This window comes from Odontomachus brunneus, unplaced genomic scaffold (genome assembly GCF_010583005.1).
Source record: "Odontomachus brunneus isolate Ranch 3 - 2012 unplaced genomic scaffold, Obru_v1 Obru_scaffold_005, whole genome shotgun sequence".
Taxonomy (NCBI): Eukaryota; Metazoa; Arthropoda; class Insecta; order Hymenoptera; family Formicidae; genus Odontomachus; species Odontomachus brunneus.
In genome coordinates this window covers 2,261,464-2,282,970 of record NW_022639455.1, presented here as the reverse complement: position 1 = coordinate 2,282,970, position 21,507 = coordinate 2,261,464, and the positions used below count along the sequence as shown (strand labels likewise).

Here is a 21,507-nt window from a genome sequence, read left to right as displayed (position 1 = left end):
TGTGTATATATATATATATATATATATATATATATATATATATATATATATATAAAATTATATCATAAAATAGCTGCACAATGAAACTTATGTACATACAAAAATTTCAAAAATACGAGCCCTGCTGTACTGGATTCTGTAACTCGTTATTGGAGTTAACGACAGTTTCGTTATCGTTGCGCAGCTTTTCTACGGTATACAAAAGCTGCGCAACGATAACGAAACTGTCGTTAACTCCAATAACGAGTTACAGAATCCCAGTACTGAACAGATTCACAAAAGTAGATACACATATGTTAATTATATTCGCAAATCTGATGTTTATGCCCGTATCACACTAGCGATTGGCAACTGCGTTTAAGTTTCTACGTTAGCTCTTGACCAATCAGAAAGGAACTGCTAGCTGCTGGATTGGTTAAGAGACAATTGTAAACGCAAACGTGAACACAGACGCAGTCGTCAATACGGGCATTACAAGTGCTTTGTTCCCGCTGCGCATCACGCACCGACAATTTCGCCATCTGACGATGGTCACGTGAAACAGCTCGATTCAAATTCTTCAACGGAAGGTTTACTCGACTTTTGACGCGGACGAGGAATATGAGGTAAATCGTACTGTCGCGACAAACGTGAAATTGTAAGAATTGTGTCGTAGCGAGATATCATATTATCATATTTGAATAGTATCGTAAGAAAACGTCCAAAATGAACGATACACGCAACAGTAAGAAGGATAAGAATCAGCACATACAGGTCTTTGTACGTGTCAGGTGAGCAACAACAATCATTTGAAGAAGACGCTGACTGACGTTTAACAGGGAAAACCTGAATTTTATATACGCGGAGAGATATATTAAATCAGCTCTTTGAAATTTTCATCTTTATTTTTTTAATTGTTTCACTACATATATGAATACAAAATGTATAAAATGACAATTATGTTTAATAATGTTATATATTAATCTCTTTGCTTATTATCTTTTTACATTGACATTGATCCATTATATTTATGTGACATGATTTTTTTTTCTCAATAGACCAATAAATAATAGTGAGAGAGTAGGGAAATCATTATCCGTACTGGAATTGCCGTCTAATAATAAAGAAGTAGTGGTACGTGAAAGGCCACTAGACAAACATACAAAAAAGTTTACATTTGACAAAGTATTTGGACCAACATCGAAACAGGTATACACAAATATAAAATTTTTTTGCTTTGCAAAAATTAGAAACTTCTATTTTGAATAATATATATATATTTTTTTGAGGGATATTTATAATTGGAATAAATAATGTATGTATGTAAAATTTATAGATAGATGTATACGATGCAGTCGTTAATCCATTGCTTGAAGAAGTTTTGGCTGGATACAATTGTACAGTATTTGCTTATGGCCAAACTGGAACAGGAAAAACATTTACTATGGAAGGTGTTAGCAATGATCCAACATTACATTGGCAGAGTGTAAGTTTGTAACTTATCAATATTAGTGCAGCGCAATATCAAATATATATATAAAAATGTATATTAAATATGTATATATGGCTATATAACTTTAATTCGTACAGGACACATCAGCTGGAATTATACCACGTGCATTAAGTCACTTGTTTGATGAGTTACGTTTATTGGAAGTACAAGAATTCACAGTAAGAGTCAGCTTCCTAGAATTATATAATGAAGAATTATTCGATTTGTTATCGCCCAGTGATGATGCATCAAAAATAAGGTAATTTATAATTGTGATCATTGAATGTAAAAAGTAGGGGCGTTCGGGGAGATGCTATTTAGCGCTGAGTGTGCTCTGTTCTTGCTTGTTTCTGAAAGTTGAACAGACAGAAGATGCTCATAGCACTAAATAGTGTCTCCCTGAACGCAATCATTGGCTGCATTCAGCAGACTCAACAGTTGCACAACAGTTGAGTAATTTGTCAATGTAATTGGTCTAGATTTAGGGATCTAATAGCAAGAACCAATAATCGTTGATTGCTCACTGAGTGCTTTTTCTACTGAATGCGCCCATTGTATCATGTTTGTGTTCACAGGCTATATGAAGATGCTACAAGGAAAGGTTCAGTGATTATTCATGGATTGGAGGAAGTAACTGTGCACAACAAGAATGAAGTTTACAAGATCCTTGAGAAAGGATCAGAAAGAAGACAAACTGCTGCAACTCTGATGAATGCTCAATCGAGGTTTTTGTCTTAAATTATATTCATTACTCATTCATTTTTTTATTTATTTTATATTTCTGGATTTTATTAACATTTTTATATGACACTTGCAGTCGCTCCCACACAGTATTTTCGATTACTATTCATATAAAAGAGAACAATATGGATGGTGAGGAACTGTTGAAGACAGGGAAATTAAACTTGGTAGATTTAGCTGGGAGTGAGAACGTTGGAAGGTCTGGTGCAGTTGATAGGAGAGCAAGAGAAGCTGGAAACATTAATCAGTCCTTACTAACTCTTGGACGAGTTATAACAGCACTTGTTGAGAGAGCACCTCATATACCATATCGGTAATATAAATTTATAAAAGGGTATATAATTAAGGAGGCAATATTAGAATTTTGTAATGTCGCGATTAATAATTCTCTCGCTTCTTACATTGATCAGGGAATCAAAATTAACAAGACTTCTGCAAGAATCGTTAGGTGGACGTACGAAAACGTCAATCATTGCAACAGTATCCCCGGCGAGCATAAATCTTGAAGAGACATTATCGACATTGGATTATGCTCATCGAGCCAAAAATATCACAAATCGCCCTGAGATTAATCAAAAACTATCTAAGAAAGCATTACTTAAAGAGTATACAGAAGAAATTGAAAGACTTAGGAGAGATCTGTTGGCATCGCGTGAACGAAATGGTGTATATTTAGCACAGGACAATTATAATGAGATGCAATCCTTGATTGAAAATCAAAGTAAGGAAATTGAAGAGAAAATATCGCACATTAAAGCACTTAAGGAAGCTATGGAAGCTAAAGAGGTAAGTGTATAACGATTAATATTTAAATAAATCTTAATAATTGTGTATCATATTTTTCGTTATATTACCGTCGCTTTCTCTCCTAGAAAAGAACATTAACATTCTACTTTTTATTTAGCAAATATTCAATGAACTGCAAGAAAAACATATGGAGCAAGCTAATCAACTACAGAACACCGAAGAGTTATTAGAAACCACCACACACGCTTTGAGTTCAACCACTGTACGTTTACAAATGACAGAACGTGAAAAAGAAGAACAATCCCACTTAGTAGAGAAACACATATCCACCGAGAAACAACTCTTGTCGCAAGCGCAAGAGCTCTTAACCGTTGCTGATGTGATGACATTCGATGTAAACAAGCTTCACGATAAAATTTCTCATAAGAGGTAACTACATTTCATGTATATTTCGTATTAATTGTTATATATAGATCTCACTGATTGTATCATCTTGATAGATGTTATAATTATTTTAAAATTTATGTAACATTCATTTATAGGCAAATAGAAAAGGAGAATGAACATCTCAGTCATCAATTTCGATGTAATATTGCAAAACAGTTTCAGGAAGTTGAAAGTAATGTCTCGCTTTACACACAAGAATTACAACAATTTTGTACTCATATGAAAAATGACATTGGTAAGTAAAAACTTACTAGCGTGTACTTCTCTAAATAAAAGCTATGAAATATTTCATTATGGAACTTTCAGGTACACAAATGAAACTGTACAAAAAAGATATAGATTCGATGATATATCATATGACAAATGATATTGTTGATAAAGAAAAATCTGCTTTAGATTACTTTATAACAAATATGGATGAGTTGGTAAGAGAAATTTACTCATATATTTATTAGAAGAAGAAAAAGAAATTCAATGTAAATATTTTACAATGTATTTCTTTGTTTTAGCATGAAGATTATCAGCAACGGTTAAAAACAGAAATTGAACATACATCGAACATGACTGATCATGAATGTAAATTTCTGAATGATATATCCTCGAAGCTAACATCAAAAATTAGTGATTTGATACAAAATGAAATTGCGAAGAACTTACGACTTTTAAGTGAAAATTTATTTCAAAAGTTGGACAAACTATTAACATATACAAATGAATCGATAAATCAGGTTTGTGATCATAGATTGCAAGAACGCGAAAATTTGTACAAAAATATATCCGAGATTAAAGAAAATATACAGAAGGTTTGTGAAGGTGATGCTAAGATCATGGGAAAACAACATCAGTTTAAGAAGGTATGATTGTGATATACTAATAATTTTAACAGTACTTGTTTTACTTTCACACGTAAACTATATATTGATTTTACAGTCATTTGAAGACTTGTGGCTACAATTTAACAAACTAAATGACGATATGACTGAGAATTATTCCTCAGCGTGTGCCGTCTTAAGTCATGTTAATATGTGTTGCGACAGTACAAATAACGAAATTCTCACTAATTACGAAAACTCTGTTGAAAGAAACGAGACTATGCAGCAGAAAATTCAGAGTGATATACATACGCTTAAAAATGATATTGGATCTGGCATGGAAAAGGTGACATATATATGGCTTTTTGTTAGTCTTTAAATTCGCAAATATTGCAAAAAATTAACATGTTAAAAAATTAGATTAATATAAGTCATGTAAATTAATTCTCCTATTGTTAGAATTGGACGTTAGCAGAGGAAATTGTGACTCGAGGCGATAGTGCGATCAATGAACTTCAAACCGATTTAACCAACAATTGTGACAAAATAATGAAGAATAAACTGCATGTCGAACAAAATATGAAACAACTAAAAGAGAAGTTGAAGGAAGATAAGGCTACTTCCACCGCATCCATCAGAGTAAATCTCTAAAATTTCTGTACCGCTGTACGATTATGGTTCTGCAAAATGTACATATAACATGTAATATATTTTTATTTTACAGAATATGTATAATGTATTATTACAAGGAAGCGACTGTCATATGAAGCTTCTGGAGGATCTAAGAAACCGGAATACACAGATATCCTCGAACATGAGTGACAAGATCGGGATTAAAAATGAAAGTTTGTCCAAGTGGAATGACAAGACTGTTACGCAATTGCACTCGATACAGCAAAAGGTTGAGAAGTTCCTGCTTGAAGATGTACGGCACGATACTCCAACCGGTTGGTTTCCAATTTTTTTTTGTATGGTGCTGAATTTTAGAAGAGAAACAGACTAATTTGACGATTTTTTTTCATTCAGGCTTAACACCTGCGAGGAAAGATTACCAATATCCACGTAATCTTATTGCAACTTCACCACATGAACGGATCATTCAGAGATTCAGGGACGCTAGAAGTTATGTCGACAACTCTGATGATGAGGTAAATGTAAATGTTTGTGTACCTGCTTACTATAGAATGTTGTGGAGAAGTAAATGATGAATGGAATATAAACGACTGAATATAAGTAAATGGTGTGTTTAATTTAATATATATCTGTTGTATGTGTTTGCACAGGAAACAACATTGGTCAATAATAACTCGCCGAAGAAGCAATGTCCGAATGCAAATTGAACATTACATGTGACAATCGGCTGTATTTTATACTTACGGTAAAAGTTAATTTACGTTAGATTTACCATAAGATATAATGATATATCATGATGTAGTAAGCGTATAAAGAATAAATGGTTGACTAAAAACTTTTATCCTATAAATATGTATTATCATATTGATTAATCTGTAAACTGATAATATAATTAATATTTATAGGACATGTGAAACTGTATACAATGATTCAAAGAAATTCTATTACACATTCTATTCACTTTGAGATAGTCTTACATGAAAAATAAGTTCTAACAAAGCGGTTTCATCAGGAAATGTGATTTTTATTTGTCGTACATGTGTGTGTATGTATGTGTGTGTATATGGGATAGAACATCTAGAAACAATAAATGTTTTAGTTTAATGATTATTCTATCTCTTTTAGTTTATAATTTTAAAAACGCGCGCACTATGAAAACCCTGAAGGTCAATCTTTTCTTTTGGTATGAGCTCGTGAAAAATGAAAAATTTAACCTTGAAGATATATGCAAATGTTCACTTTTCATGAGTTTACATTGGACGAAAAGATTTATAATTCAACTATTTGCAAAATTATTTATTTTATATAATTTTATACTAGAAAAAAAGGTCCTCTCTCTCATATGATTGAAAAGTATGATCGAGTTTACGTGAAAAGATTCACGATTGATAGCAGATAGCTTTTAAAAGACGTCGGTTAGAAGTTTGTTATCTGCAAGGGTAAATATTTATTATATCTACTGAAATATTTGATTCATACCGTCGAATTTTGTGATACTGCCAATTCTTATGCATTAAGAGGCGTTTTTTCGTTTCGTGACCACGTTTGGTTGGTTGGTTTAGTCCACTTAACGCTTGCAACGCCGCAAGCGTCATTCTATCTTTGTTTAACATCCAATAAGCAACGTTGCGAGCGTTAAGTGGACCAAACTAACCAACCAAACGTTACCGTGGTCATGAAACGAAAAAACGCCTATGGTGCCATCCTTTAGTGTATGAAGCAATCTCTGTTGTAGAATTTCTACAACAGTGTCGGTAATGTCGCGCGGACCTTCGTATTTGTTGTGCCGATGTGACACGTCAAGACGTACCCACGTGTCAAAAATGTACGAGGTATTTATGTCTTAATTATTTCACTGAGGTTGAGACAACGTAAAAAATACGATGACAAATACAACGTTGCAAGTAAATAATCTGTGCGCACTTGTTACTGGAAGCAAGTTTTCTGAGATTAAGTGTAATAAACATTCATTATAGGTTAGCCGCCCGTGGATGCGTGTTATTAAATAATTCGTAAGTATTTATTTCCGGACAAGTCTTAAAAATGCTGAGGCGACGACATGTCAATGTTAAAACAGTCAAGGAACTGGACGCGTTCCCCAAAGTGCCTGAATTGTATGTCGACAAGACCGCGGTTGGAGGAACGTGTAAGTCGAAGTTTGTCTAATATTTGCATACAACTACTTGGCATTGTTTTCTTATTTTTTCTTATTGTTAGGAAGGAAGAAAGACGCGGACGATCGGTTAATTTCTGTCTTTTAATTTCTGTTCCAGTTTCCATTTTCACAGTCTGCATCATTACATACTTAATAATAGCTGAAACCAGCTACTTCCTTGACAGCAGATTGCAATTCAAATTTGAGACAGACACTGAAATTGATGCAAAATTGCAAATCAACATCGACATAACAGTGGCTATGCCATGTGGACGTATCGGTGCAGATGTTTTGGACTCCACGGAACAAGATCTATTTGGCTACGATTCTCTGGCAGAAGAGGACACATGGTGGGAATTGACACCAGAGCAAAGGTCACATTTTGAAGCTCTGAAACATATGAATTCATACTTGAGGGAAGAATATCATGCTATTCATGAACTCCTTTGGAAATCTAATCAAGTCACTCTTTTCAGCGAAATGCCAAAGCGGTATGTCTTGATATTATTTCTTGAGAAATTTGTATCAGCAAAATGCCAAAGCGGTATATGCTGATATTGTTTCTTGAGAAATTTGTTTGTATCAGTATTTTCATGAATATATGATATTTTATGCTGTTCAGATCTTACGAACCTGATTACCCACCGAATGCTTGTCGCATCCACGGCAGTTTGAATGTAAATAAGGTGGCAGGAAACTTTCATATAACCACTGGAAAGTCCCTGAGTGTACCTCGTGGTCATATACATATCTCTGCGTTTATGACCGACCGAGATTACAATTTTACTCACAGAATCAATAGGTTTTCTTTTGGCGGGCCTAGTCCGGGCATTGTGCATCCTCTCGAAGGCGACGAGAAAATTGCAGACTACAGTAAGTGATTCAATTGGACGAAACTCAAAACAACGACTGTGTTCAACAGAGAGAGCTTGCTTTGCAACTTTTGTAAAATTCGTGAATCTGATCGGTATGTCAATCTTAGCTGAATCTAAAGGCATACGCTAATTGAATTCATAAATTTGACAACAATTGCAAAATAGCTTTCTCTGCTACACAGAGTCAATAATATGATGGTTTTTGTATGCACAATTGGTTGCAAAATGGTTTAAACAACAATGAAGATTGGGAGCTCATCAAACTGTCAAAGTCGAGAGTCATTATTGACGTGCCTGCCCCGAATGATTATTATTATTGTTATTAGTTTTATTATTTGCTGTTATTTAGTATTATTAATTATATTATTATTGCGTAGTCCATTGGTAATGATTTTCAATTTTGACAGTTTGGTGAGCTCTCAACTTAATTGTGTATAAGATGTTTTACAAGTCACTGCATATATGTACAATGAGAGCTTTGTTTCAGACATGATGTTGTACCAATATTTCGTAGAAGTCGTTCCTACGGATATCAGAACATTGTTGAGTACATCTAAGACATACCAGTACAGTGTCAAAGATCATCAGAGGCCAATCGACCATAACAAAGGTTCCCACGGAGTACCGGGCATTTTTATTAAATACGACATGAGTGCACTTAAGATAAAAGTGACTCAGCAACGCGATACGATCTTTCAATTTTTAGTGAAATTATGCGCCACTGTGGGCGGGATTTTCGTTACAAGCGGTAAATATTGGCGGAAACGCAACGTTTTTTCCCCGTTAAGTAGTATTATTCTAAACAACAAGATTACCGCACGATCCGAATTTGCAGGACTGATTAAGAATATTGTACAAAGTTTCTGGTATGTCGTATGCTGCAAGTTCTTGAGCTCCGAAACGAAGGTGGACAACGATAGATTATCCGCTGCGCACTCCGCGAATTATCGAGCACCCGACACCATAAACCTACTCGATGTCGCAGCCCCGCGAAGTATCGATATTATGCTGAAGCCTCAATAAGAATAATTCGTATTATGAGTTGATACTTGCAGCGCGATAGCGCGAGAAGTGTGTGGAAACGTGCTACGCGCGCTACAACTGGTGGGAAAACAGAAGAGAAAAAAAGTATGTTTTATAATATCAGTTTCCGCGTGGAAAATTATTTAATACGAGAATGGTTTGTATATTAAGCGATATTGTGATAATAAATCATCTTTGAACGGTCGTGGTATGTCTCAACGTTAGATCGGACGGACTGTTCGCTTTTAAGTAACACGACTAAGTGGCGGTTCAGCCGACCTTTATTTTCAAATTAGCATTATCAATTGATGATCGATTGAATTTTGGAATTCGGTATCCAGAAGGAAAATTTATTCTACGAAAATTCACATTCGATAAATACATTCCCCAGACAATCTGGGGAAAAGTGTATAATCGCGGACAAAAAAATCGCTGCTTGTGAGTTTATAAACCCGCCCGTCTTATCCAATGGGAAAAATCTGTTTTCCATTAGTAGAATTCTCCAATTGGTCAGAATGGGTATGTTATCACACGCAAATAAAATCCACAACAAAACTCATTAAACTCATAAGTAAAAGCCTGACAATTTTTCCGAAGGCGAGTGTATGCTTTTTCGTCTTCGATACATCGCGAAACTACAAGAGCTGTCTTCTTGAAAAAATATTGCATACAATATTTCCATGAAAAGCTATAGTATACACATACACATGAACTATAGTTTTTCATGGGAATATAAGTTGCGTTCCGAAATTCACTGCCAATGCTGAAATTTTATAGTATACGTGACATGAACTATAGATTTTCAGTACTAGCTGAATTTCGGAACACAGCCATAGTATGCTATATTTTTCGAGATTAAGGGCCGGTTTCACCAACTCCGATCACGGTCAAAGCTGATATGGGTTTCAACTAAAAATTCTAATGGATAAGAAATGACAAAGTACTCATGTCCATCAGTTGGAACCTTGACACCAGTTAGATTTTGACCGTAACCAGAGTTGGTGAAACCGACCTTAAGGTCGCAGGTCTGTTTATTTTCCCCTCTGATGATCTCTGAATTAGTGCACGCTAATATAATAAGTGAAAAGAAGAGAGAGTACACTTGTCTCACTTTGACTTGCTGCACCTAGTTCAGAAAACTGTTCTGTTCAGTAGTGGCCAGGGGGTAATAACTCCCGTCTGGTAAGTGGCACTACCTACACCTACCGCCCTCTGAGATTGTCTCCGGAAGTGGCCGAACTAAACGGGTGACGTCACGCGGAGTGGGGATGCGCGCCAATGGAAGTATGAATGGCACGACAGACAGACGTTATAGAGAGCAATAGCAAGCAACTTATGCACGTATGGCACGTATACAGTTGTGTGATGAGTGTATATGTGTGGATGTGTGTATGTGTTGTATGCTATTGTATAGGTATTGTAGGTTAGTTGCTACTTCTACGATTTAGCTAATTGTTTTAGTACTATTACTACACTATTACTACTCTACAATGATTAGTAATAAGATAATATATATATTTATTGCTTTATATTAGTGCTCGCTGTTGCCCGCTGTTGCTCGCAGTTGCTCGCTATTGCTCGCTAAAACGTTTCAAGAACGTCTGCCTATGCGCGCCAGTTCATATTCATTGACGCGTATCCCCACTTCGCATGACGTCACCCGTTTAGTTCGCCCACATCCGGAAACAATTTCAGAGGACGCCACTAAAAACGGAATCCAATTTTTACAAGAGCGAGTTTGTATCCCCTGGTAGTGGCTCCGGGGTAAAAGGTTATCCCCATACGTCATTCTCCAATCCTTAAATGAGGTATGAATGAACAAGGCCCTGGCAGGTTCCAAGGCAACTTCCAAAAATCGCTGGTCTGAACCTGTTCAGACACGTCCCACCGTGCCGGCAGTTAAATCGGAACTTGTGTTCAGAAAACTGTTCGAAAACGAGCAGATCCGACGGCCGCATTTCTAAGAGCGCGACGCTGTAGTCGCTGTAGGCGCGTATGCAAATCGGCCATATTGGTTTTCAAGCCGACAGTGAGATCAGTTCGTCGGCGCGCTATCATTTGAGGTAAATCTAACGATTTTCTTGCCATCACTGTGTATCGTGCGGTGAAATGTATAAATATCGTGAAATTAGATGTTAATCGCGTTATTTGCGCTAACAATATCATGTAGCACACCGTATTGTCATCGATATACGCGCGAGCGCGTCTGCTCCCAACGAGCCTCGTCACCGTGAATTTTTAGCGTGCTTCGAAAGTTCTTGGGTGTTCAGTGGGAACGTCTGCGACTTACGTAAATCACAATGTAATATCCGTGCTCGCAATAATATATCGTAACGTACGCGTCGCGAGTTGCGTAAAACTCATGAGTTGCAAAGTATTCCGACGTGTTTGTCGAATTTCTCCTCTTATGACTCGATCGCGGACGCCATAACAACTTCCATATTTATCTATAATACGATGCTTGTAGAAGAAGCTCATGTCACGATATTCGTTCGTTGATACGAGATTAACTTTTCATCACGAATTGTCGAATTTGTAACGCGAATTCAGCGATTTTGTCGAAAAATAGTCATTTGGATACGGTTTAGATGGAGCATGATCTATGAATCCCGTACATGAATATATCTTGAATGTTCTTCACAAAGATCTAACCTTTGTTCATATAGTTTGGAAATAATCATGTGTAAAATATTTGTTTTTCTGTTTGTACCTTAGTGAAAATGCCAGAGTTAACAGAACTTGATAAGGCAGCCAGCTCTGAACCTACCAAGGTTGAGTTGGTGGGTATTGGTTCAGCAACTGATTCAGACTCGGATGATACAATACCTGAATTAGAAGATGCAGGCACTCCTGGCACCGTCAGCTTTCCAGGCACAGCTGTTACTGGCCTTCCCATTGATATGGTTTCTAAGGCTAAGCAGAGCCGTGGTGAGAAGAAAGCCAGAAAGCTGATGAGCAAGTTAGGATTGAAACCGGTATATAAATTACTGATATAATTACTGATATTATATAATTTTTGGTTCTCTGTGAAAATTTCTATTTTTTTCTATCCAAAACAATATTTTGTTTTTGTTGTACAGGTACAAGGAGTCAATAGAGTTACTATTCGTAAATCAAAGAACATCCTATTTGTCATAAACAAACCAGATGTCTTGAAGAATCCAGCTTCTGATACCTATATAGTATTCGGTGAAGCCAAGGTAAGAACTTTAACTTTGTGTTAAACAGATTTTGTATATTCATTGATTTTTTTTTTTATATTATGATGATTTATCAAAGTTTCGTATGTAAACAGAAATTTACTGTTGAAAAATACCTTGGCAGACTGATTTTATACTAATCATTTGTTCCTGCATCGACTTGATATATGTATGTATCATAGTTGGTAAATAATTTATTTACAGATTGAAGATCTCAGTCAGCAAGCTCAGGTAGCAGCTGCTGAAAAGTTCAAGGAACCACCAGTAGTACCGGCTACTGAAGCAGGTGGCAGTACTACAGTAAGTTATATCTGTTTTGGTAAAACGATTTTATATTGTATGATATGTGATATTACTGAACGTTATTTTTTTTTTTTTTTTTTTTTATAAAAGGTTGTTGCTCCGATACAAGAGGAATCTGAGGAAGAGGTAGATGAAACAGGCGTGGAAGAGAAAGACGTTGACTTGGTGATGTGTCAAGCCAATGTGTCGCGAGGGAAAGCTATTAAAGCTCTTAAGAATAATCAAAATGACATCGTTAATGCTATTATGGTGAGTTTTGAAATATGTATTCGTTCTTTTACACATGTTTGGATATTTTTTGTTCTATATGATGATTTTGTCAAAAGGTTTCGCTTTCATATTTTTATATATGTGTGATCAGAATAGAAATTATGTTGAGCTTCTTGGCAGACTGACTTGTTTTCTGTCATAAATATATACATATTTTACGAGTATGGGAACTGAGAATTTATGTGTTTGTTTTGTTCCATTATTTCAGGAATTGACAATGTGATGAAGCTGCTTAAAAGTAGGATGTGCTACGTTGTAGCTCGCGTTGTGAGGTGATAATTTACAGTCGTACATCATCAGCAGGTACCACTTATTTTTATTTCATTACATAAAAAAAATAAACTGATGTTCTGAGAAAAATCGGTCACATGAATATTGATTGAGCTCGAAATACTGAATCCACATGTATATATATAATTCATGTAAGAGAAAGGAAATAAATACAATAAGATCATAACATACATCTTCCTGGCATTTTGTCAGGACATATTACCAGATTTGTTCTTTTTAACCAAACTTCCTGCACTGCGTGAGAAATTTATGCCAAAGCGTCTTTGTAAACAAGGCAGTCTCAGTGCAGCTAAAAAGAACAAGGCTATCATTTGAAGAGAAAAAAATATATGATTAATGCCCGTTTCTATTAGCTTTAGTTAACCGATTGGTTGTTCCAATGGAATTGACCAATAGCACTTTTTTTTGTCAGAATTAACAAGTTCCGTGACATTGGTCAATTCCGTTGGAATAACCAGCCGGTTAAGTTAATCAAAGTCGGTAGAAACGTATTAGCATAACAGAGAGAAAGTTGACTATACCGACTGACGATGACAGACAAGTAAAGCTTTTTTTTTTTGCGCAATTGCAAGTAGATCGATGGATAAAGAATAGCTAGATAGTAAGAGTAATTTAGAGTATCTCCTTCGTGATGGTAATTATACATTTATCGATTACCGGTAATGGTACTCGTACACTTATCGATGGTCTAGTTTGATGCAGACTAAAGGTATCGTCTGTTGGTTCACTCAAAGACTCAATAACGATATGATAAAAGTTATATTATTTTGGATTGTTTTTATTGATAACATTTTATTTTATATAATACAATATTTTTTATTTGTAAAAATTCTGCAGCTTATGCATACAGATTGTATCGCGCAGAAATTTTTTATATCGCAGTCATTGCAAAACACGATATTTTTTGTGGTTTTCGGGATATTATAAAAAAATATGTATCTTGAGTCTATCTAGTATTCTTATTTCTTTTATATCGAGGCAATTTTTCCTCTCTATAGAATACTACAAATTATTGAATACGAAATATTTCTCTCTTTATTTTTTGTGCATCATTCTTTATTGTTTGTACATCGTGTATTATACAATATATATCAAGACAAGATGTCGCGTACTAGGCGGCTCTTTCTAACGTGAAAAAAAATATCGCGACCGAGCGATCCCGGCGTGACACGACGCGGCGTTCGCGAGAAGTTTTATAAGCCGTTTCGCGCACGTGTTGTCGGCGGATATTCACGAGATAGAAGAGCGCGAGAGAACGGAACGATGTCGGACAGTGCGATATTGCCGAGGGGGATGTGTTCCCATCCTCGATTCCGCTAATATTTGAGATTTCGGTCTCGTATATGACCCGCTATCCGCGGTGACATCTGGCGCGGATCTTAAGGCGCATTATTGCCCGCAAGAAGCGTTGGCAATATTGTCACGTAATAAAGGAGCGGTTTGCAGGAGCACCTGGAAGATGTAAGTGGTCGTATATCCCGTCGTGTGTGTTCGCGAAGGGAGGCGCGGGTGTCGCGGCGGGCGTATTGAAAAATCATTGAAATCCTCAGATTTCGAAATCATTGAGATATATCGGACGTAACTGAAAGTTTTAGCAGATTTATTCGGGGAACAGTCGCCCCGAGTGGTCCGACATCCGCATCTCATCTCATCGCTCTCTCCGTTCGTTCGTTCGTTTCGTTCGTGCTGACTAACGTTAATCCAATAACGCGAGGCGAGCTTGAAAAAGATGGGAAGCTTAATCCTCTCGACCTTTCTGCCACCAAGCCGTATTCGTCTTTTAGACGCGATATTTCAGCAGAAGGGAATTTTTTCATGAATTTTTTCTCTGCTGTGCACAGAAAAAAAATTTGGTCGGATTAACCAAAAGATGAAATGATGAAATAGGAACGTACCTGAAACAGTTTCAAGTTCTGGTTAATCAGAAATCTTGTTAACTTGAACGGTATTCTGGTAACTTCAGCCGGAATTTTAATACGTTCATGTTTTATCAGATATTTGGCTAATTCAATCAAATTATTTTTTCATGTGGTATGTTGGAAACTAACCATTACTAAATGTTTTTACAACTTAGAAAATTTTCTCTTTTCTCGATTTCACGCTAGAAAGAAACATTCACAATTAACCTGCGGATACCACAATCGCGTATCAATTTAAGATCAAAGTACCAATGTTTGGACGTATCCCCGGTCATTTTTATAGTTTTGCTCTTTAAATACGAATAATTTAAATTTTCAACATAGAATGTACCTGATTAGAAATTTATCTCATGGTCTTGATCAGGTCGATCCCAATCAATTATTTGGTTTGTATATAAGCTGTTATCGAGTCACGATCAGTTATCTAACGCAGCATGACAATTAGAACCTTATTAACAATTATTGTAATCATTAATAATGAGAATCTTATTAATAATTAGAATACGACAACATCACCTTACACAGACTAAATAACTGATTGGATCAATCTGATCAGAAGATCATGCAATAATTGTCTATAGCCAGGTACGTACCTTAAAAATACGCTTATATTTTATGTTGTGAGTTTAAATATTCGTGTTTGAAGACCAGAACAATAAGAATGCCCGGAGTTAGGTACGCGTCCAAGAATTGGTATCTTCACCTTCCCCGTTCGCTTGAGAGTCGAGAAAAATTTCAATTATAATATCGATCGTTCGAGACGCGGCACACGAAGAATACTTGAGACAAAAGGAAAGCAAACGACGAAGGGGCCGGGGGGAGGGAGGAGGGTGGGACGGAGAGGAAGGTGAAAAGAGATGGGAAGAGGGCCAACCTGGCCGATGCGTCCGAGCGACTCTGATTGTTCCCTTAACGATCGGCTGACAGCGAAGACGTATGTCAGTGCCATCAGATAATGCGTGTTACGTCGGTGTGCACCTCACACTAGCGCGATCCCGCGCCGGCACGCCCGTGCACACGTGTGCACACGCACGTGAATACGGATCGTATATGTGTGTATGTGTACGGGATTGACGTATAGAAATGTTCGTAAATGCTTCGCACGCCGTCGTCCTCGTCCTCGAAGTCGTCGTTTCGCCCCGTACGTCGGGGACATCTTCATAATGTCGCGTACAAACCGACTGTCATGTCGTATCATGCCTCACCAACGAACACACAAACGCGGCGACGGAGTCGGCCGACGGTCGGGGGAGAGGAACCCGTGGTACATACCGGTCGATGATCGCGAATCGATATCGGTGCATTCGTCGAGGCCATCCGTCAATCGGCGCGTTCCACGTGCGTGTGCACGCGTTGACGTGGGTCTTCCGGCAGTGATGCCGGAGAAAGAAAGAAAGAGAAAGAGAAATAGATAGATAGATAGATAGGTAGATAGAGAGAGAGAGAGAAAGGTCACGCGATCGTTGGTAAACTCGCGTGAAAATTATTATCCTTTTCTGCTTTTTCGCCATTCGCAACCAACTCGTACAAGGACGCATCCTCGAGCTGCGTTCCTGGATACCACACTGAAAGAAAGGTACTTGAACATTTATTTGTAGGGAATACAGAGTTTATTCTTTACAAAAATAGACTTTATTAATACAGAAACTTTACATCTCCCACAAATATATTTTTAAATGTTCTTTTTTCAGCGCACGAGCTTTTAAAAGACGTCTTAAGGACGTTTAAAAGACAGTACATTTTTTGAATGTCTTGACACCCAAAGAAATATATTTTTATTTTTAGCAGAATCCTCTTATACACAACCTCAAAAAAATTCTTCTAAGCTAAGAAGAAAATATTCTAAGCACAATAGTATTCTTTTTCATTAGAAAAGAAGTACTCCTTTCGTTAAAAATTTTCGTTTAGGAAATGGGATTACAGGAAATAGCACCTTGCAATTAGAGTTTTTTTATGTGTTATGAATTAGAATAACTGATTTTCAAAAGAATTCTCTCTTGGGGCCGTAACATAAGAGGATTCTGCTAAGAATGATATCTTTTGGATGCAAGACATTCTTTTAAAAGTTTACTGGCTGATTCTTTTCGAATTGTAAATTGTCATAAATCTAGAAATTTGTGAATTTCCGGATGGATAATGTATTTAGATATATGTATTTGATATTAATTTCTAGATTTATTTTTCAATTGTTCACCAGCTGTTTCCAATTCTTGCCCAACCCTTGTTCCTGGCATTATTCCACCATTATCGATGAAACAACTTGCGAAGTGGCGAAAAGGAAAAAATCCGCCAACAAAGCACGAGGTTCCACGTGATCGGTCGGCAATGCGATAACACACGAATTTCTCTCTCGATCGAAAGGAAGAACGAGACAAACTGATCGCGCGCAACAGCTATAGGCGTGCAACAGGCTTGCCGATCTCTTCTTCTCTTTCTCTCTCCGCCCTGTGCACACCTCGAAGAAAATAATAAATCGCTGCATCAAGCGGCCGCGATCGTCGCGAGTAAAATGTATTAACACAGTCGCCGCCCGGCGAGCATCTAATATAGCAATTGTTCTTCTTCATTCGAATTGCGTACGAGGTAATTGAAGGGCGCGCCAAATAAAATACGCGCCCTAAGGAGGTACGATACAGCCGTCAGATCTCGCGCTTGAAAGTCAGAACCGGAGGGCAAGAGAAACGGGAGGAGGAAAGCGAGAAGAAGAAGAAGAAGAAGAAAGGTGGAAGATGGAAGAAGCAAACGAAGAATATCGAACGAAGCAAGAGAATAGTCGAAGAGAGTAGGGAGGGATCCGACGAGGAATGGGAAGGAGGGACAGACAGAGAGAGAGAGAGAGTGAGAGAGAAAGCAGAAAGGCAGACGACCAAAGGGTTAAAAAGAGAGGTAGGCAGAAGCGAGCGCGTTGATAGTGGGACGAGAGAGGGAGGTAAGGAGGAAAGGAGAAGGTAAGGATAAGAAGAGACCTATCGGACCATGTGGCAGGCGCAAACGGTGTGAGTAATGGCGTCGACCAATCGCTCCCAGCTCTAAAACACGAACGCGTCGGCCGCCTGTCTCCCTCCCTTCCTCGCGCGAACGCGTATAGTAATAACGAGCCGTCTATCATCGTCGGAATCATTATCATCGCCGGATCCGCGGTCCTCGTCCTCCTCCTCTTCCTCCTCGCCGTCGTCCTCTTCCAGCCGCTTGACCGGCTTCTCGTCTTTCGTCTCTACTCGTCAGGGGCGTATCTACGTTGAGACTTAATGAGACTTAAGCTCCGGCTCTCGGACTTGTCGAGGAGCACCGAAATTAATCTCGCTCGCGGAGATACTCGTCGATCTGTTCGGATTAAGAAAAGCGAAGATGGAAATCATGACCGTTGTTCAAGAAGACAGACAAATTTTGAACGCGCAGTCCGTCGATAATTTGCGTTTGAGTCATCAAGAAGGAGATTCGAGACGCGAGTAATCGCGACGATCTGTCAGTCGCGGGAAATCTGTCGGGAACGTTCAATCGAACGACTCGGGGAAGTGCGAAACGTAGGATAAAAGTGAGAACCAATCGATGTCTCTTCGCTGGATCGCGTCGCCATTGGAAGTGTCGAAAAATCAGGAGCTACGGACGTTGAGAACTCATTATCCGCCCCTGCCTCTCGCTTTCTCACTTCCAGTTTATCAGCGAGCGACGCGACGAGAGAGGGCGGAAGGGTGTGCAAGAAGCGCGGGGGGGATTTAATGACAAAATTATACCGAAAGAGTGCAGCTTCTCGAGAGATGTCCGTGAAGAAGATATAATACTTTCCCGGGCGAGCGGCTTTATCTCGCGCGCGTGTTACGTTGATGAAGATGATCGGTCGCGAACTCGCGCCGCGAAAAATGTCGCGTTAATCGCAAAATTGCATCGGGCGGCCGCGCGTGCGAGAAGAATTACTCGTGTGCGCGTGTTGGCGCGACAACTGGCGATTACGATTCGAATTCGCGATAAACACGAGCTGATTATTCGCGAGCCACGCCGTAATCGGTGTTCCGTTCGAGTTTCGTCTCCGAATTTATACGAACTCGCTCTTCATGTAGAAAGCCATCGCCCTTCATTCGCGCTGGTTACGCTCCCAAGCACCGGTGAAAAATTCCTTCTCTATGGGTGGCGCTTTTTTGCATATTTATACTTGCATTTGAGGCGCGCGTCGTGTTGCGATTTACGTCGCGGACAATTCGCGAAATGCAGTTTCGTTATGCACGCGCTACGATCGCACCGGCTGAGGTTGGGCGTATCCTGAGCGAACGAACGAACAGCGAATGCAAGCTTTTGTGTTACGGTTAAAAAATATGCATGCTTTAATGGGGTACTGAAGTCGCCGACGAACTCGAACTCGAACAATGTCGATAACGTAGAGACGATCGTCACTAACACAATCACACTATCCTTTTCGTATTTCTTGTATATACAGAACTTATATAAATATGTAATATGTGTTGCTTTGTTTTACTATATTTATATTGCAATTTTAAACAAAATCGTAAAGCTCGTAACTTGTTTTCGTAAGACTCGTAAGAACTCATGAATAGATTTGCAATTCTATGCGAACCGCGTACGTCATACGATAACTCGTAAATATCTATGACTTCTCGTAAATCTTACGACTAACTAGAAGTTGTCAATAAAGTTACGGTTTGTGAATTTTACCAACATTACAATTGATTCGTAAGATATGGCTTTACGATTTACTCGTATATTTGCTTAGAATTGCAGCATTATATGTCCACTTTGTAATTTTTTATCATCATTTTTTCACAACACTGAATAATGCTCCAATTCATTTTTATACGTATTCTCATTGTGCGAAAGCATTTGTAATTCTGTGCGACTAATGCGATGTAAGCTTTGCGCGGAGAAAAGTCAGTGCTTTGTCGGTGAAACTTTCAAATATAGAATCTCCCTTAAGGCTCCTGGGCTCTCGCATTGTCTATCTCTTTTTAATGACGTCAGAAGCGAAAAAATGCATGCTAAAAATTCTTGCGAAATACGTTAAAATAAAAATATATATCCATAAAATAACCCTTGCAATCGATTAAACAAATTTGTAAGATATTCCGTGCACTCTCCTTTTGCTGTAACAATCAATAATTTGTCATAAATTAACGTGACATACAAATTCATGTTCTTAACTTATTTCTTCGCCTATTTCTATTCAGATTAATTTACAGTAAATTATTGAACAAGAGGGAAGTGCACGGAATATCTTACAAATTTGTTTAATCGATTGCAAGTGTTACCTTATGGATATATGCTTTTATTTCAATGTATTTCGCAAGAATTTTTAGCGTGCATTTTCTCGCTTCTGACGTCATTAAAAAGAGATAGACAATGTGAGGGATCAGGAAGCCTTAAGGAATCTGAGTGGAGAACGTCTTATTCGGGCCGATTCGCGACTCATGACATTCGCGACTTATCAAGGAAAGTTTGCGCGCAAGATGAACGCAAATGTATGACACGTTTCGCCGTTCGTGCGCTCAGTGTGTAATCGAACTTCATGCGGCGGCACAGAAGTCGCGCACTCGTATTAACGATGCGGCTCGCGTGTGCAACGAACGGGCCGACTACGCGTCATGATCGATCGACGGTGCAATAATAATCGATGCGCCGCGCCACTCGGCCGTCATTTAGCACCTTGTTATTACGGAAATCGATTCAATTTCTCACGCTTAACAGTGCGCTGTTATCTTCGTATATTATGGTAATGAAGACGGTGGCGCGGAGTATATCGGGCCGCGTATCGAGAGGGAGAGAGAAAGAAGGGACGGGAGATCGATCCGGATCTCTCGCTCATTAAAAAAGAGAAGAGGGAAGAAGTACGAGACGCGCAATAAATTCTATCAGGTATGCGCGATTAAAACTACTCTCTCGCGCTCGCTCACCTCCTCCTGCCCGTGCAGGATACAATCGCGAACGATCGGAGGAAGCAGCTGATATATTGCTAGGCTATATACCGTGTTATAGGCCGTACGGCGCCGAGCCGATTACGATCGAACACGTCACTCTTTGTCTCTCTTCGAGTGTGGACCGCGCGTTGATAAAATTTCAATTTATCACTTCGTCGTCGGGACATCTAACACGGGGAAAATGGGGGATGCTCCGCGGGAGAGGAAGGACAGGACGGACAAGAGAATCGCCGCGTCTCCTCCTCCTCCTCCTCCGTTCGCCCTCACTCGTGACATCCGAGTCTTCGAGGTGCGCCGCGCGAGTTACCTGAGGCGGCCTGTATAACAGAATGTAAACGTGAGCTCGCAAAAATGTGGACTGACTGCGATCGATTATCCGCGTCGCGGTTGCTCATCGCGGCACCGATTACCGTCGAGATTGGCGAGGCGCAGAGAAAGAGAGCGAGAAGCGAGAGAAAGAGACGGAAAGAGAGAAAGAGAGAATTAAATCTCGATCGTTTGCAAGATCGCTGTTTTTGCGAAATCGTATTTTTTCCGATTACATCGATCCGCGCGAATACGGAGGATAACGTAACACGTTATCCGCCGGCGACTCGTTAATCACGTGTGCGTACACGCGTCAAAATTTGCCTTTGCGCGCACAGAGAGAGAGAGAGAGAGAGAGAGAGAGAGAGAGAGAGAGAGAGAGAGAGAGAG

The 21,507-nt window shown here is 38.7% G+C and overlaps 4 protein-coding genes and 1 long non-coding RNA gene across 9 annotated transcripts in view; 3 read left to right on the top strand and 2 right to left on the bottom strand.

The window, feature by feature from the left end:
• The first annotated feature begins 536 nt into the window (after nucleotides 1-536).
• LOC116849561 (kinesin-like protein Klp61F) lies at nucleotides 537-5,701 on the top strand. The gene is made up of 16 exons (XM_032826836.1): nucleotides 537-770; nucleotides 1,038-1,188; nucleotides 1,316-1,465; nucleotides 1,570-1,730; nucleotides 2,047-2,196; nucleotides 2,289-2,525; nucleotides 2,623-2,998; nucleotides 3,117-3,388; nucleotides 3,502-3,641; nucleotides 3,713-3,831; nucleotides 3,916-4,260; nucleotides 4,337-4,564; nucleotides 4,678-4,857; nucleotides 4,943-5,165; nucleotides 5,245-5,366; nucleotides 5,502-5,701. The coding sequence occupies exons 1-16, from the start codon at nucleotides 706-708 to the stop codon at nucleotides 5,556-5,558; spliced, it is 2,976 nt and encodes a 991-aa protein (XP_032682727.1). The 5' UTR covers nucleotides 537-705; the 3' UTR covers nucleotides 5,559-5,701.
• LOC116849567 lies at nucleotides 1,185-6,456 on the bottom strand. The gene is made up of 3 exons (XR_004379160.1): nucleotides 6,331-6,456; nucleotides 1,568-1,665; nucleotides 1,185-1,400 (listed from the first exon to the last, which is right to left on the bottom strand). It is a non-coding gene; the product is annotated as an uncharacterized LOC116849567 (long non-coding RNA).
• Nucleotides 6,457-6,565: 109 nt separating this feature from the next.
• Nucleotides 6,566-9,109, top strand: LOC116850177 (endoplasmic reticulum-Golgi intermediate compartment protein 2). Of its 3 annotated transcripts, none has more exons than XM_032828163.1 (6): nucleotides 6,566-6,676; nucleotides 6,828-6,997; nucleotides 7,125-7,497; nucleotides 7,629-7,879; nucleotides 8,369-8,629; nucleotides 8,717-8,904. In XM_032828163.1, exons 2-6 carry the CDS (start codon nucleotides 6,895-6,897, stop codon nucleotides 8,902-8,904), a joined length of 1,176 nt encoding a protein of 391 aa, XP_032684054.1. In that variant the 5' UTR covers nucleotides 6,566-6,676; nucleotides 6,828-6,894. The 3 variants fall into 3 exon arrangements, with proteins under 3 accessions (XP_032684054.1, XP_032684037.1, XP_032684045.1); XM_032828146.1 differs by having other exon boundaries at nucleotides 6,576-6,683; XM_032828154.1 differs by having other exon boundaries at nucleotides 6,593-6,755; nucleotides 8,717-9,109.
• Nucleotides 9,110-10,803: 1,694 nt separating this feature from the next.
• On the top strand, nucleotides 10,804-13,138 carry LOC116849519 (nascent polypeptide-associated complex subunit alpha). Of its 2 annotated transcripts, none has more exons than XM_032826739.1 (6): nucleotides 10,804-10,967; nucleotides 11,620-11,879; nucleotides 11,985-12,104; nucleotides 12,309-12,404; nucleotides 12,498-12,656; nucleotides 12,886-13,138. In XM_032826739.1, the coding sequence occupies exons 2-6, from the start codon at nucleotides 11,625-11,627 to the stop codon at nucleotides 12,898-12,900; spliced, it is 645 nt and encodes a 214-aa protein (XP_032682630.1). In that variant the 5' UTR covers nucleotides 10,804-10,967; nucleotides 11,620-11,624; the 3' UTR covers nucleotides 12,901-13,138. The 2 variants fall into 2 exon arrangements, with proteins under 2 accessions (XP_032682630.1, XP_032682637.1); XM_032826746.1 differs by lacking the exon at nucleotides 10,804-10,967 and adding an exon at nucleotides 11,003-11,206.
• Nucleotides 13,139-13,678: 540 nt separating this feature from the next.
• The window catches only part of LOC116849529, a 50,871-nt gene continuing 43,042 nt past the window's right edge, over nucleotides 13,679-21,507 (bottom strand). For both annotated transcript variants that reach the window (XM_032826758.1, XM_032826767.1), the window contains one exon: nucleotides 13,679-16,452. In XM_032826758.1, coding sequence (XP_032682649.1) covers nucleotides 16,340-16,452 — 113 coding nt within the window. In that variant the 3' untranslated portion in view covers nucleotides 13,679-16,339. The remainder of the gene's footprint in view (nucleotides 16,453-21,507) is intronic.

Excerpts from the sequence above, each read along its gene's own strand:
- LOC116849519 (XM_032826739.1), top strand. The coding sequence starts at position 11,625 with ATGCCAGAGTTAACAGAACTTGATAAGGCAGCCAGCTCTGAACCTACC. Across the intron at positions 11,880-11,984 it reads GCAAGTTAGGATTGAAACCG|GTACAAGGAGTCAATAGAGT; the intron begins GTATATAAATTA and ends TTTGTTGTACAG. Across the intron at positions 12,105-12,308 it reads TAGTATTCGGTGAAGCCAAG|ATTGAAGATCTCAGTCAGCA; the intron begins GTAAGAACTTTA and ends ATTTATTTACAG.
- LOC116850177 (XM_032828154.1), top strand. The coding sequence starts at position 6,895 with ATGCTGAGGCGACGACATGTCAATGTTAAAACAGTCAAGGAACTGGAC. Across the intron at positions 6,998-7,124 it reads GACCGCGGTTGGAGGAACGT|TTTCCATTTTCACAGTCTGC; the intron begins GTAAGTCGAAGT and ends TTTCTGTTCCAG. Across the intron at positions 7,880-8,368 it reads CGAGAAAATTGCAGACTACA|ACATGATGTTGTACCAATAT; the intron begins GTAAGTGATTCA and ends GCTTTGTTTCAG.
- LOC116849561 (XM_032826836.1), top strand. The coding sequence starts at position 706 with ATGAACGATACACGCAACAGTAAGAAGGATAAGAATCAGCACATACAG. Across the intron at positions 1,466-1,569 it reads CAACATTACATTGGCAGAGT|GACACATCAGCTGGAATTAT; the intron begins GTAAGTTTGTAA and ends TAATTCGTACAG. Across the intron at positions 3,389-3,501 it reads GATAAAATTTCTCATAAGAG|GCAAATAGAAAAGGAGAATG; the intron begins GTAACTACATTT and ends ATTCATTTATAG.